Raw genomic sequence first — 15742 nt, 5'->3', positions numbered from 1 at the left:
CAAATAAAGATTTAATTTTAGATTAGACGTGAAATCGAGGTAACTACTTGTTATATTAAAAAGGAAATTCAGAACGGATCGAGTTTTAAATATTTACAGTACTAATCGTATTACAAAAAAAAACTTAGTATTACAAAAATAAGAATTTAAAACAAACATAAAAATCATAAAATATATAATCAACGTATCTAAATATAACTATATTTTGTAATCAGGGGTATTATGGTAACTAGTAGAAGTAATTAAAGATAGTGAATTATCACACAAGTATCACAGAAATTAAATAAATCTCCACTGGTAAAAATTGAGCTTATAGATTTGCTAGAGAATTTTCTTTTACAATCCACTTATATTAATCGACAGTCTACAGTCTCCGATTCGTAATTCGTATTTATCATTATGTAAACACACAGTTCTGATAATTTTGGTTACAAACCTGAAGCGCACTCCCCTCTGTAGGCAATTGATAGCTCCTGTTTAGTGCGACAAGATTCTCGACGAAGCGCACATTCACTGACGTAATCGTTGTAGTCGGACCCGCACACTGCGGAGCCTGGACGCACGACTAAGTCGCACGGAGGCCCACATCTACACACGGGTGCACGGACTTCGTTCAGCTGACAGATACCCCCATCGGCACACTCGTGTTCCAAACATGGATCTACATGTAACAAGAAACAGATCTGTATTTTTAAAATCCAAACCAAAATAACTAAATTTTATTTTAAGTGCGCAAAATGTATGAAAAATATAATATTGTCATTTTGAATACTCGAACCCCAATTTGGGGCTTATATATTTTTGACCTTTATTTGAAACAGGTTTGAATAGGGCGACAAAAAATTTTATGGCACAGCATAACCTTTTGAATTATAATCGAAATACATTGAAAATTATAAAAGTTTTTATTAAATCGATTTCTTTTGTCTTTGACAAATAGATAATCAACTTCGTGTCAAATAATTGATTGCTATAATATTATAGGTAAATTAAATCTAAAAGCAATATCGACAACTAGGTGAACGAATAAAACTTCGAAAATAACCTGGTTATGCTATGTTTGCTAAGGTAATTCACGCGTCGAAAATTTTTTAGTACGTTTATAACGTAAATAGAACTAATTATATTTCAACTAAAGCGCAGTGGTCTAATCAAATTTTTAACGTTTTCGTCGAATTTTCTATTTTAAAAACAAATTCGCTTTTAATTGAATGAGAGCTGAGCTGACCCAGTGGATAAAGCAAGTAGACATTAACCGAAGGTCGCGGTCTTAAATACGGTCAAGTGCAGTTGAATTTTCATGTGCTAAATTTTTAAGCTTATAATAATTCGTAGTGTGCTCAGTAGAGAAAGTTATGTGAAATTAAATTTTATTTATTTGACGTAGTACACGCTTTTATTTGTTTGCGTATTTTTGTAACGGAATCTTTAGTTTGATTTTCAACATGTCTGATGAATTTGAAAATCGGTATGACCAATGATGATACAATAATTTTGTATTAGCATCCTGGCTAGGATTGGCAAGACATCAATAAATTTAAATAATGAATACTGATATAAGAAATTATATAAAATTATTTTAATATTATTTATTTCTTAGAGGCAAACGCTTCAAGAGAAAAGCATAAATTCTCTTTTATCATTTCCTGATTTTTTTTCCAGTAATATGCGTATTAAAGGAACCAATTTAGGTAAATGTGTATCATCTCGCACTAATGCTGCTTGTTCAAATAAGCTTCAACTATTTATCTCACAAGAAATTATCAAGCAGTGGGAAATTATCCATTTAACCTTTTTTATAATTAAACCAAATTAACTCCATGATATAGTTTAAATGGATATTTAAATTATTCACAATTTGATATACTTAAAAGGAAAGCAAAATCCAAGATAAACAATTCAATATAAGAACAAAGTAAGCTAGTAAAGTATACAGTGAAATTCACAAAGGATGTCGGAATGTGCGGGCATTTGGTCTTGTACAAATTCAGTCCAGATCGAATGTTCCGGGACCAGTTTTGTGAAAAGGGTTCACAAAACGTACGTAGATAGAGTAAAAGAGATTAAATTACTCTCAAAGAAAATACTTTCTGTGAATTTATTTATATTCAAAAGTGACTTTTTTTCGTAATGTAATTTCATTCTTGAATAATTTACGTGCTGGTATTCTATTTCTTATGAGTTAAGATAATCGAATGTTCCAATAAATATTCAATGACCTAAACATATATATTTATAATAGCTAATAGACACTTACCATGAGAAATGTCTTTAGTAAAAATTAATAAACATAAAAGGCTATGATTTTTTTTCCTGAACGTGACTCGTAAGCTCTGAACTAAGTATTTCGAAGTGTATAGTTTAGGATTTAAACTTTTTTTCCCTATAAAATTATGATAAAAATGATTTAAGTAAAAACTTGTAAACCCTCTCCTGGTCTTTCCCTTTGAGATAGTTTGTAACTTATTCTACAACGCTGCAATGCAGATTTTTACTATTTATTTGATCCATTCTAATATGATAATGCGAAAATAATTCTGTCTGTCTATCTGTCTGTTGGCCTTTCATGCCCATTGATGCTGATTTTAAATAAAGTAAATAACAAATCAAAAATCTCAAAAGTTATGCTTCCTCGCGTTTCAAGCCCGCGACACTAATTTTATTAGTGTAGTATTTTAGTAACTTAACAAAGTAAAATAAAATTTTATCGATCATTAAAATAATAATCTCTCTTAATCTTATGTTTTAAAAACGAATTCCGCTGTTCTTATAACCAAATTTCGATCAGCTCTTTAATAACGCACGCACAAAAAATATGTTGATCCTTTTTTATGTACTCCGTTCCTATTATTAGGAAACGACCTCATCTTAACGAGTTTTATTCACGTTTACAAACTTGAGACGGAACAATATAAAGTCATTTGTTTGAATAATTTCCTTTACAAATCTCAATCTCTAGTATTAATTTGTTACGGTTGTTTTAACACTTTGTCCAGAAATATTTCAATTTCAGACCAACAGAAACAATTAATTCTTTTCTGTTAACAACATCAGAGAATCTTGAGGGAAAATTCGACGATTTAATCATATCCTCCTTACTAAAATTCAGGCAAAATAGTGTATTAGGACACCATTGTGTGTGCACAATACACATAAACTCATTCGATTTCCTTGTACTTTCTCCCACTGCCAGCGTTTTAACTCCGGTCTGTCCGGCAATTTTTAGACGGAAAACTATAACATTTTGTCACGCTCCAAAATTTTCAACCCGAAGCTACATTACGCCAAATAGCTAAATAAACACAATAGCGATCAATATACGTACCACATTTTCCATGATATTTGATAGTTATGTTAAGTTGATTGTCACAAGCGTGTTTGTCAAGATGACAAGCAGATGGATACTCGTGACCGTCGCTTCCGCAAACAGTCTTGCGTCTCTGACAGCTCCGCGGACACCGGCATTCAGGCTGGCCATAGGTCACTATACATCTGGCCCCCGTTGGACATGTCACGACACTGCACGGGTCTCCGGCTTCTATTGACGTGTATTATGATAACAGATTTTAATTCCATACGTAAAAATGAATGGCTATGGGTTGCCCGTCAGATGTGAAACATCGAAATTGATGGATATTAGAAGAATTTATAATAAAAGACAACCGATAAATGGACATATTATATGAAGTGGATACATTAAATCATATTGTATTCTTTTATAAAATGTAATATATTTTTCTCATTATGATTATTTATATTACGTGAACGGAAGCGGCAACGCAACAGTTCATTTATTTCTATTCAAAACAAATCTATTTAGTAGTACGTCAACAACAAAAATCATCGTCTTGTAGATGTACAACAAATTCTGATCGAACGTCATTCAAAATACGATAGATCAATGCGATTCTGTAAGAATTCACTTCGTATCTCACTCGTGAAATCTTGACAGCCGACTTACAACGATACGCTATTAAGATACGAGAATCTTATAAATTTTATAACTATTACAGTCAACATCGCATATCAACGTCACATTCTGATATTTCATGCTCGTGTTCTGCGGTGAGTTGCGAGTTCCGTACAGAATAACTCTACAGTCACTACTAACACTAATGCATAAATATTAGTTATTGATTACTATTAGAAGCTATTGCTGTTTGTTAATATCCCGTTTGACTCGAATTCTTATATAAGGTTATTTACTATGTATGAAACGAGTGATTCACTTTAACACAAGTAAAAATTCATACATTTTTATTACATTTCAAACGAAGTGTATTACAATGATAATGCAGGCATTAATAAAATGCCTGCAACGCAGAATTTAAGAGTATTTTTAAAAATTATATTCGGGATGTTAAATGAACTAAAACTTCAGTTCAATTTACTGTGGCAAAATACTCGCAATTGCTGTCGCGAGACGACATATTTTACGAGATGACTTGGGGTAAAGGGTTATTCATGTTTTGTTATTTACCTCCTACACTAATTTTCGTTGAAATTTATGCAGGAACGCAGCGTATTTTTCACTTTTTATACTCATGAGTCTTTCGTAGCTGTAGCATAATCATTATAAACATTGATACAATTTAAAATAATAAAAAAATGTAATATATTTGAGCAATATAGAACGACGAAGACCATAACGAGGTTTGAAAAAAACTATCAATAACAATCCCTGATTTTTAAGCAGTTAGTAAAATTCATGTTTACGCCTCCAATTACATTAAAGCAGTGCTTACGATGAAGCTTTTATGCTCATTATTTGCCATGTTTGTACATACATGTACATCTGCATTTGTAACCCGTCTGAACATCTGGTACAAATAAACTAATATAAAATTCATTATTATACAACTAAACCACATAAATTAAATATATACCTAAGGAAAACGGATTTTCTGTATTAATAATAATGAACATTTTTCTTGACAACTCACCACATTCACCCTCATGCTTAATTCTTAAGTTCAGCCTTCTTTCACAGGCTTCTTTACGCAATGAGCAATGGTTACGGTAAGTTCTACCAGCGGTGGAGCATACGGGTGCCGCTGAGGACGGACAGCTGGTTGGACACGCGCAGTGGGCACGACCGTCGCCTAGTGACACACACTCGGCGCCCCACCTGCAGAACGTCTTCTCACATGCTTCTAAAATCAAATCAATAATAATTACAGCAAAAAAGAAAATTTAAAAAAAGAAACGTTATAATATTCTGGAAGTTTCTTCCAGACGGACGGAGCTATCTGAACAAAGGCATGATTAAGGTGTAACCCTGAAAAATCACACAATTCTCAATTTTCTACCTGAAAAACGGAGTCCGTGACTAAATTATTAATGCCATCTAAAATAAGATGCGAATATCCGCTCTTCCACCGCATTGTGTTAGCAGGCTTTGGGATTACCGATCTATATCGCCTAGTTAAAATTCCGAGCAGAGATTGTCGAGCGCGAAGTCACACAACGCTTTAGCAAAAGTTAATTTACAATTTTCTTCTCGATTCCGAAGTTGAAAATGCTTTTGTTGTATTTCAGAACTCTTGTATGTTTAGCTTACGTGAACTGTAATCGGACTTATCTCAAAGTATTAATTTATCAGTAAATATATATATTCAATGTAAGGTCCTATGATTAAATTTGTATGTTCAGCCGCTTTTGAAAATTCGAATCTGAATGAGCGCTGTATTATTGAAATCAAAACGAATTAAACTATATGACGTATAAAATAATAATATCTCCTTCTATCTTTTTTATCTATGCATATAATAAAATCTTAACTGATCGAAATCTGTACATGGAAGATATTTTTCTATGATATGATAGAGAAAAAATATCTTCCATTATTGGGGTATCTTTTAACGCCTATAGCGTTCATAAATCACATAAATATGATTTTGAAAATTTTTGTCTGTTTGTTTGTTACTGCTAATCTCGTAATCTTCTTAACCGATTTGGATGTGGTTTTCACTGATTTACTGTAGTACCCTTGAGATAACATATAGCGTTTCTTTTATTAATATCGAGATGTTATGAAACCAGGGCTTTTTAAAGAGTTCCAGTGGTGTTAAATCACCCCTTTGCATTTGAAAATAAATATAAATAGGTACAGCGCAGATGACTTTATGTATATACCCCGGTTTCTTCTCATTCCAAAAAACGTTTACTTTTAATCGAGTCCAGTTTCCAGTGTACACGGCTACCTTGTGTGGCTTTGTCGCGTGTTCGCAACTGCAAAAAAATCTATGCTTTAATCCCCGACGGCACTACGTGTAATATCGTTTAATATACATTACGCAGTTAGACAAATACATCATAACTTTTTAATATTACAAGATTAAATAATACATTTAAAACGTTTGGTTTTTGTGGTTTTTTTTTGTGAAAAACATTCAAATAAGTCATAATATATCCATCTATTTGGAAACTACAATGCCACGACAGACTCAATAACAATATAGAAGACCACCTCAATAAAATCCAGTAAAAAAACAGTCGAGCCATTTAGCTGAGAAATCAATGAACATTATATAAAATTAAAAAGAAAACATTATATAAAACCTTTTTAAAGCTGTTCATAGCTTACATTTGACTTTTGTATTTACTAACCTACCACGAAAGATATTTGATAAATTTCAAAATATTATTCTAACACCAAATACAAATAGATTTATCCCAAAAGGAAATAAGATCAAGCGTCGATATATTAACCAAGAATTCATTTCCTTCACTTTTATAAAGGCTGTAGACGAATCCGCTTAAAGAAACGAAAGCAGCCGGAAATAACAATTCGAAAGAAACAAACAAAATTCTAGAACACGAATCGCTGTATACGTCTGATATAAATGGAGACAAGAGGGGCGATAAAAATGATGGCGGACGCCTCGTGAATTGAAGAAAATTAGGATATTCACCGCGCTGCTCCTTCAGCCTCGCTCGAACTGTTTAAATTATCGATAAGTAGCTCGCTACTCGCTGTTTTTCGTAAATTATATACACACAGACGTATAGAAATTACAAATGTATATCGAATGAAAAAAATTACAAATGAATAACTGTAGACTGATCGAAGTCTATAAAATAGAATCTAGTGACTATACACTTTTGTATTTTCCAATATTTACCAATCGATCTATTACGTTGACGTATCTGTGTAGGACAAAATTCCAAAAATTAAATAACAAAAAAAATCTATTACGTTAGTATTCGTTCACGTTATACGGGTCCATAACAGCAGTATAGTAAAATAGTTGTTAATTTCACTGTTTCCCAAAAATATATCAACGCGTCGTGCTAACACTTTTAATTATTTTAACAATTTTAACGCTCTTAATTATTTTTTCGGTATGCAAACAGTTTATGAGGTCAATGAATAAAAATTTGAAGTATAATTAAATATAAGTATTTTGATTAACTTGCTATACCACGTACCTTCATTTAATTTGTTAGAATCACTGTTGGATTGTACCGTAATGAGTACAGTGCGAAAACGACTACTGATTTTTTTATAGTTAATTTCAGTTCTAGACTAATTCGATAAAATCACCTGTATATAACTTATTACTAATACTTTTTTTTTGTTTTTTCCAAACTTGATAAATGGGAGATATTAATAGGGAATTTATTACTAGTAAGTAGTTCTTTATTTTTCAGTAAATATATTTTCCAAAACTAAATACTTTAAAGAATACATATGTTATATGATATCTCAGATCCAGTGAAACTACTTAGACTACAAATACAATAAACATATATTATGTACATATACGAGTACGCGAGTTAATTACTTCTATACGAGCTTGTGTTCAGAAATTATTTAACAAATAAAGTTGCCGTTTAAATTTTGTTGAGATATTTTATTCGTATAGCAATGTTCATTGAACGTTTATAACTTCAATCGAGTTAATAAAAAACAGAGCGATATAAATCACTGGTAAGCAATGTAATGCACATTTATATGGTACTAGGCTACCTTTTTCATGATTTATTGCTCAATAACAAATTTGTTTCGTAGTCCCTTGGGTGAAACGAATCGAAATATTAATCCTTCAACTTCAACTAGGCGAAAATCATGAATAATTACTTTAAGTTTGACATAGTAATAAATGTTAAAATATAATATTGTGCGGACTTAGGAGGTTAATGCGGGTCGCGCCCTCTCAAAGTCTGAACAAAGCAATTTTGCTGGCTCTCGACTTAGTTGGCATGTCACCCGCACAATGTACACGTGTGGACCAAAGATAAGGCATGTAAAGTTCTAAACAGAATAGACTTGTGGGACATTATAATTATACCTATTTTTGGCTGATTATGGCATTCTCTTAGCCTTAGGTTCATGCAAATGCTATTTTGTACTAAGTAATATAAAAATATATCGCAGGGTAATTTGTCAGTCGTCTTGAATTCATACAATATCAAGGATTGATGTAGTAAAATTATAAATTCACTGAACAAATTGTAATATTATCAACTTGTAATCTGTGTCTGTTACACTCAGTGACTCAATCTTTAATCTGTAATACAACAATACTATAAATTGCTGTTTTACGGTAGAATATAGATGATTGGGTAGTACCTAAGGGACGAGCTTAGAAGCCCTACCAATACGTAAATATAAATGTTAATCTTTGATTTACTAGTAACAAAATAAAACGAGCACAATAATATCAAACAGTGCAATATATCAATTATATTATTATTTATTAACTATAAATAATAATAATCAAGGTATTTATTACGTCACATTCGAAGAATCGACCAATCAAAACGAATTAGTTGTTACTATTGATTTATATATCTAGGAGTATTTATTTTGTCACTAAATGTACCCAGTTTCCCTGAAATTTTTTGATAATATTGTAAGAATTAGTGAAAATTATAAAATTCCGTACAATTACACTAACACGATTTTGCAGTAGCACTGCGACATATAGGAGTAAAAATAAAACAGCTAAGCAACATATCCCTCTGTCGACGAATCAGGGTTGAAATTGCGTTTTGCAAATTATGAATGTCATAATCATGTACGTAGTATCCATAAAACCAAATAAGTGGGTGCTGTGTGTGTTTTAAATATTGTTATAAATATAAAAATAAAATGGTAAATTATTATAATTTCGAATCAAAACGAATATATTTTTTTCTAAAAGATTTTGACACTTTCTTGATAAATTGTGACGTATCGGGCAAACGTAACGCGTCATCAGTATTAATTATATGTGTATATATAATATCAAGAGAGATAATTAATACTAGTATCAATTTAAGTAAGAAGCAAACATTAAGCTGCAAAGCATTTTAGTTCTATTTAATCATATTAAAAAAATCCTTTATAAAGAAGTTCCTCTTTTAAAAACGCCAGCCATTGAATGTAGAATTCATCGTTTAGTATGAATAGAACCTTAAGCAATGTAGTCGCCGTCATCAAATAGTCCTGCCATTTATGTTAATAGAATACTTACGCGACGAAAGAGCTTTGGAAAATCAAAACCACTTTGAAAAGGTTGATCTGAATTTGTGATATAAGCTGTCTTAGGATAGCTTTCAATATAATACTATTACTAGGTAAAAAAATAACTTGTTAACTAAGTGTAATGTAGTAGAATAAATACTACCTGATGATAATAGTTACTTACGCCCATAGACTTACTGCTTGCGAGAAGTATATACCACATTTTAAACACAAAATGCGCTTCACTGTGGGATCTAAGGTATTATGTCTCTTGAAATGAAAATAATATGTCAATTAAAAGTAAACCCGATAATATAAAAAAGTGATGCTTAGCGTTAGTATTGATGAGTCAGTTATAAATATATCTTACCTTCGGGGGCGGGAGGTCTTGGTTGATAGTGTAAATCTGAAACATGGAAAAATATTATCAATACAAAAAATAAAAACATTTAACGTTTCGAATATTATCTCATAATAATTTACTAAAAATCTACCCTGAATCCCTTAAAGGTCAATCTTAGTCAATCCTACATCAAATAAAATCAATCGATAACGAATATTCATAACAATTGTTCGTTAGATCATGTATCAAAAAAATTGATTATTGCAGCCACTAAATATTCAAAATAACTGTTTCCGTCCCCTAGTTCATTCAGTACATCCATTCGGATTGTTATTTAGAGCAGAAACCACAATAATCTAATTATTAAGCCAGTTCATATGCGCCACAATGTTTTAACTTTACACGTTCTATGCTCCAATAGTTTTTAGTGGTACTAAATGTGATATATTTGCGTTGGAGGCTATAGGCAGAACAATATGGACGCGAATTGTTGGAATGGAACCAGGATCGCTAAAGATATATTAGTTTGAGTTTATATAAATTGTTTTTTTCTTTGTACATAAAATATTCAATAATGTTCTTATTTCAATTCAAAATGTGTCTTTTCTTCTCTTATTAGATATCGAGAATTTATATTTTTTTAACGTTAGAGCTAAAAATCTGACTGCAATACAGATTACACATTCGAACTTTTTTCAAATACTGTACATTTGGTAAAGTTTATTGGTACCGATAGTTACTCTATGTTTTGTGATATTTTATTTACGTTTTAGTTTTCGCCCTTTGGTTGAAATTCGATTATATATTAATTAATAAAAATTTTAGAAATACTTACATATATTCATGTTTAAATTTTGAAAATATTTCTATCTTTATTTCGTTTAAATATAATTAATTGTATATTTGATTTTAAAAAATCCAAATAAAATTTACAAAATGAATATGAAAATTATTTATTTTTAAAATTGAAAATTGAAACCTAATCTAATTTTATGGTAGCTTTTTTCATATATTTTCAAGCGGTTCTTTATTTATTCAGTAACACCGTAACCAAAACAAATACTCAAAGCGGAACTAGAAGAAAATAACAGCTATTTATTTTTGCAACATGAATAAACAATTATTTTACTTTTAACGAGTAAATTAGGTCGGGGCATGTTAATTGCAGAGTGTAAAGCGTTTAAAAATAATTAATAGTAATTTAAAAAAGTTCTTTGTAACTACCACGTGCTCGAACAAAACCAACACAAATGTGTCCACACGAATTAATTTACGCACACACACTACCTTAGGCACGGAACATAACATTTCGGAATGTGACACAAAGAGGTCGCGCCTAATGGGTACGCAGTCCGGATAAATATAAAATACAAGAGGCTGGCAAAACGTGCGGTCATAGGCCGGGGTGTGCTGAGCGCCATATTGTTTTATTGCAAATTGGTTGGACGTACCGCGCCTGTCCTTTACATATACGAGGCTATTAAACTACGACCGGTGCCCAGTCACGTGTTAAACGAATCCAATCGCTGCACAATGTTAGACGGAGAACGGGCATCGACTCTCATGACACGTAACTAAGGTTCGAAAAAACGTTATGCAAATATCAAACTCAATTCCGCGTTCAAATCTGTAGCCATGCAATCTAAAAACATCCTGTACGTTTGCCAAAAAGGTAAACTGTTCGTAGTGCAACTAACTTCATGTATAAATTAAAGAATCATATTTCGTATTCGTTTTAATAATTATTATAATGAAATAGTCGTTTATTAAAAGTGAATTTGGTACAACTGAAATACCAGATTTAGAAAACGTTAGTCTTAACCGAGTATTTCACGTGCTTAACTTGTGTTTATAATTCATCTCATGCTTACTGGTGATGAAAAAACGCGAATACACCTGGAGTTGAATGCAGCGCTCCGAGCCTTGTCCTCAAAAGGAGAGGAAGTCTTATATCAGCAGTGAGGCATATAAAGATTATTAACTTTTGTACCTGAATTTGATATTTAATAATTAATCAGTAAGATCTGTATGTAGGCGAATCGAGTCTAGCGTAGCAAATAATATAGCACTTGAAGAAAAGAACAATACGAAGTCAATAATGTATGAAACGTATTACATCATACGCGATCGATGAGTGTATAACAATTTAATAATAATCCAACGATTATCAAATTGAGTTTAATTTTAAATTAAATAGATATCAGATAGAGAGCATTTCAATCGAGTAGGAGATTAAATCCGGTAGGGACGCAACAGGAAACTGAAGTGGTATCGATTTACAAGGAATCGAGGCGGCCGGTACAGCGCCGCAACAAATTGAAATTGATATCATCGGTGGGCAGCTACCGGATATTACGGGTGTCAAGCGCAATCACGCACCAGCAGGTCTAAGTGCGATCTGTATCAGATCTTTAACTCGCACTGATTTTAGACATTTACCTATACACCTACAACAGAACGGTCTAAGCTTATCTATTAATGTTGCTGCCTCAAGTGAACATCTAACTAAAATAAAAAAGTGAGTTTGTTCGTTCGAATCATAAAATTAAATACCTACACACTGTCAATGACATGCGAGCAAGACCACGGATCGAAACTATATCACAATAAATAAATATGCAAAACTGAAACATTAACCGTTTAAAAAATTTTAGCTTACGTTACTTATTAGTCTAAAAACCTGCGTGTTAAGCTACCGTTTTTCATTTTCATTTTTGTATAAATTATACCTTTATTCACAATTATATTATTGTAAAGGACACAAGCGTAGCTGTGTTCGTGATTCAGAAACTTTAGCCTCAAACTGAGTCAGTTTGTTAATGATATAAAAACAAATGCGTTGATTTCATCGTTAAATAACTATTTGCTATAAATTAGTTTATAATATATAGAATATTTATTTTACAAATATTCGAAGATAAACGAACGAATTATGTTTTTGTATTTTTTTTTTTTTTTTATTTGCGTAAATTTTATAACAGTTATTTTTAATGTAATCGTATTAGACTTTTAGACTTAATAAGCGACAACGAGTTCAAAATTGGAATATTTGCATATATATTATTATATTACCTTAAGCCGATTTTTGTAAGTGATTATGGGACGATAGCTGCACATAAAAAGAGCTCCAGCTATTTACTAAATTGTTACGATTTAACAAATAATTAATTTTATAGGAAAAAAGTTACTGGCCAGCTAGAGAGCGGTAGGTACTACTGTATAAGAAAAAAATAAAAACGTAACAAAATTAAAGAAAATTGATATCGACAAATTCCATTACCAACTGAACTAATGTACACTATTTGACATTAAAAATTTCATTATTTTGGCGCCAAATATAGATAGAGTAACTTGCAGTTTACAATTAAATTCAATCAAAACAAAACCTGTCATAGGTTTCGAAATTCCTAAAAAATCTTTTGAATAAACGCAAAGTTTTGCGGGAGACTAGTATATTTTAATAGATGAAGCAACTCCCCGAGAGCCAAGACGGCCCAATGAAAAGAATACGTGCTTTCAATTCCAAACACCATTGAACTTTCATGAGTTTAAATATATATTAATATTATAAATGTGAAAGTAAGCTGCCTGTCTGTTGCACTTCCACGGCCAAAAAACTTAACCGAATTTGATGTAATTTTATATTAAGCAAGCTTGAACCCCAAGGAAAAACATAGGCTACTTTTTATACCTTAAACACTAACCACTCCCCACCATCACCCTAATATGAAGGGAAGCTTGGCTCGGTTTTTAATTCATCTCGTGGTCGAACGTTTAAAGAAATTTATATCATAGTCATATTGTTTGTGATGTGACGTAAAGGTAGATGAAACTTCTTGATATGTTCTTTATAAAATTTATATAACCCACCCACAATAGAAATAAACACAACAATGACGCGCTCAATTTCCTATACTATATTATTTAAGAGTTTTACAATAGAAGTTCACAAGTTTTTTACGGTCTTTAAATTCAATTGTTTTACCAATAAGTAGTAAAAAGAAAGCGTATTTTCTTTTCAACAGACAAGCCAACTGGAATCAACTGCAGCTAAAAACAAACGAATAGATAAAAAGGCAATATTCAACAAATGATTTTGTTTATTATTAAATATATTTTAATTATTTAACATTTACGATTAATAACATAACGACATAACATATCATAATAACATAATAGAGATAATATGATCTATTAAATAATTAACGATATTATTTAGCCTTTATTATATCATATAACTTTTTTTAAATCAAATCTCTTGCGTTACAATTAATTATTTATTAATAATTACTAATTATACTATTAGTAATATAATTCACGAGAAATTTTGAGAATTTTATATTTCTCTACTACAATGTAGTTCACAAATTTAATATTTATACATTCGCAAAGTCAATACATCATTACGTGGCGGTGTTCATTTCTATAATAAGATTCAACTGCTATTTTTAACTTGGGCTATTAACAAATTTAAATATTATGTTAAAAAAACTCAGTAAAATAAGGCGTTTATCATCTCTCAATACAAGAATATATTAATGATAAAAAATTTGGACTTACTATTTTTTGTAACCATGCATGATATATATAAAATTAATTGTACTTTACTTTTCGAACCGGTGGTACCTTCACATTTAATTCAATACTGGAATGTGACGATTCAAAAGTGCTTTTTGAGGGTACTAGAATAAAGAATTTTATGATTTTAATTTTTTGTTTTTATAAAACAAACTTTGAAAAATATGTTTTTTCAATACACAAAAATCTTAACATATATATTGAGACCTAAAGTCTAAATTAATAATATATAATATTTAAATGTAAAACAACTTAAATTACTCTTATCTATTAATACCACGATAAAAATTTTGATAAATAAGAAAATAATTTAAAAAATTCAGATGCGTTATATTCAAATCGAATAATTAATTAGCGATACGTAACTACGACCGCAATATAAATAATATTTAAAAGCATAAATTAAATTTTCTAGTGAACTAAATATTTCAAGCCAGTCCATATATTCCTGAAGAATTTTGTGCTCGAGCAGCGTGAAAATTAATCGATCGATTAGCTATTCGCTCCGAAGCTAAGGTTGAACGTGACCCGTGAATCAGTCCCCAGGCACTGCCGGTAGAAATTAATTATGTCGGAGAATGAAAAAAAAACGGTTAAGTGCGGGTATAACGAACACCGTTGGTCCCGTATATACATGTGGGGTGTGTATTATGACACCGAATTAAAAGTCAATAGTTCTTTGTTGTGCTTCTAACAATTTATTTGACATCCCAAATTTCTAATTTGTATGTTTACACACTTACATATTAAATGGAAATAGACTTACAAGGAAGGATTTCTGACATTTTTGTTACCTCGGAATTCCTACATTTATGAACCAACTAGTCGTCGCCCAGTGCTTTGCTCGCCTTTTAGGGTTCGGTACTCAAGTGTTAGGTATAAAAAGTAACTCATATTTATTGGGTATCGAACTTACTTCATAATCAAAATCATAATACACTTTATTCAAGTAGGCTTTTACAATCACTTTTGAATCGTCATTTTACAATACTATATTAAGTGTAGTTAAGAAGTTTTATCAAATTCGGTTTAGTAGTTTGGATGTGAGAGCGTAACAGACAGACATAGTTAGTTTCTCATTTATAATACTCGTATAGATTTGGTTTTGGATTAAACAGGAGGTATACTATATACAACCCATTAGTTTAAATTAAAAAAAAATTAAGTCGGATCTCCTTGTTATAAATTATATTATCGTGGAATTCAATTGTAAACTAAACGCTTGGGTCATGATTTAGGAATCATACATTCGACATAGTAATTATATGAGCCTTCTGTTTTCAGTTTTATGTCAAAGGACCCCTAAAATAACTAGTTTTCGATGTATTGGCGAATGAAATTAGAACATTAATTTTATTTTCTTTTCTTTA

The 15742-nt window shown here is 31.1% G+C and overlaps 1 protein-coding gene across 1 annotated transcript in view; it reads right to left on the bottom strand.

The window, feature by feature from the left end:
- LOC113398947 (agrin-like) overlaps window positions 1-15742 on the bottom strand; it is a 331801-nt gene that overhangs the window by 304957 nt on the left and 11102 nt on the right. The window contains exons 3-6 of the mRNA XM_064220817.1: window positions 9822-9857; window positions 4944-5153; window positions 3326-3538; window positions 437-661 (exon numbers count right to left, since the gene is read on the bottom strand). Of these exons, the coding sequence (XP_064076887.1) occupies window positions 437-661; window positions 3326-3538; window positions 4944-5153; window positions 9822-9857 (684 nt within the window). The remainder of the gene's footprint in view (window positions 1-436; window positions 662-3325; window positions 3539-4943; window positions 5154-9821; window positions 9858-15742) is intronic.

The sequence above is a fragment of the Vanessa tameamea genome, chromosome 2, assembly GCF_037043105.1.
Source record: "Vanessa tameamea isolate UH-Manoa-2023 chromosome 2, ilVanTame1 primary haplotype, whole genome shotgun sequence".
Lineage (NCBI taxonomy): Eukaryota > Metazoa > Arthropoda > Insecta > Lepidoptera > Nymphalidae > Vanessa > Vanessa tameamea.
Note: the sequence above shows the minus strand (reverse complement) of the source record. Positions and strands in the feature narration are given on the sequence as shown.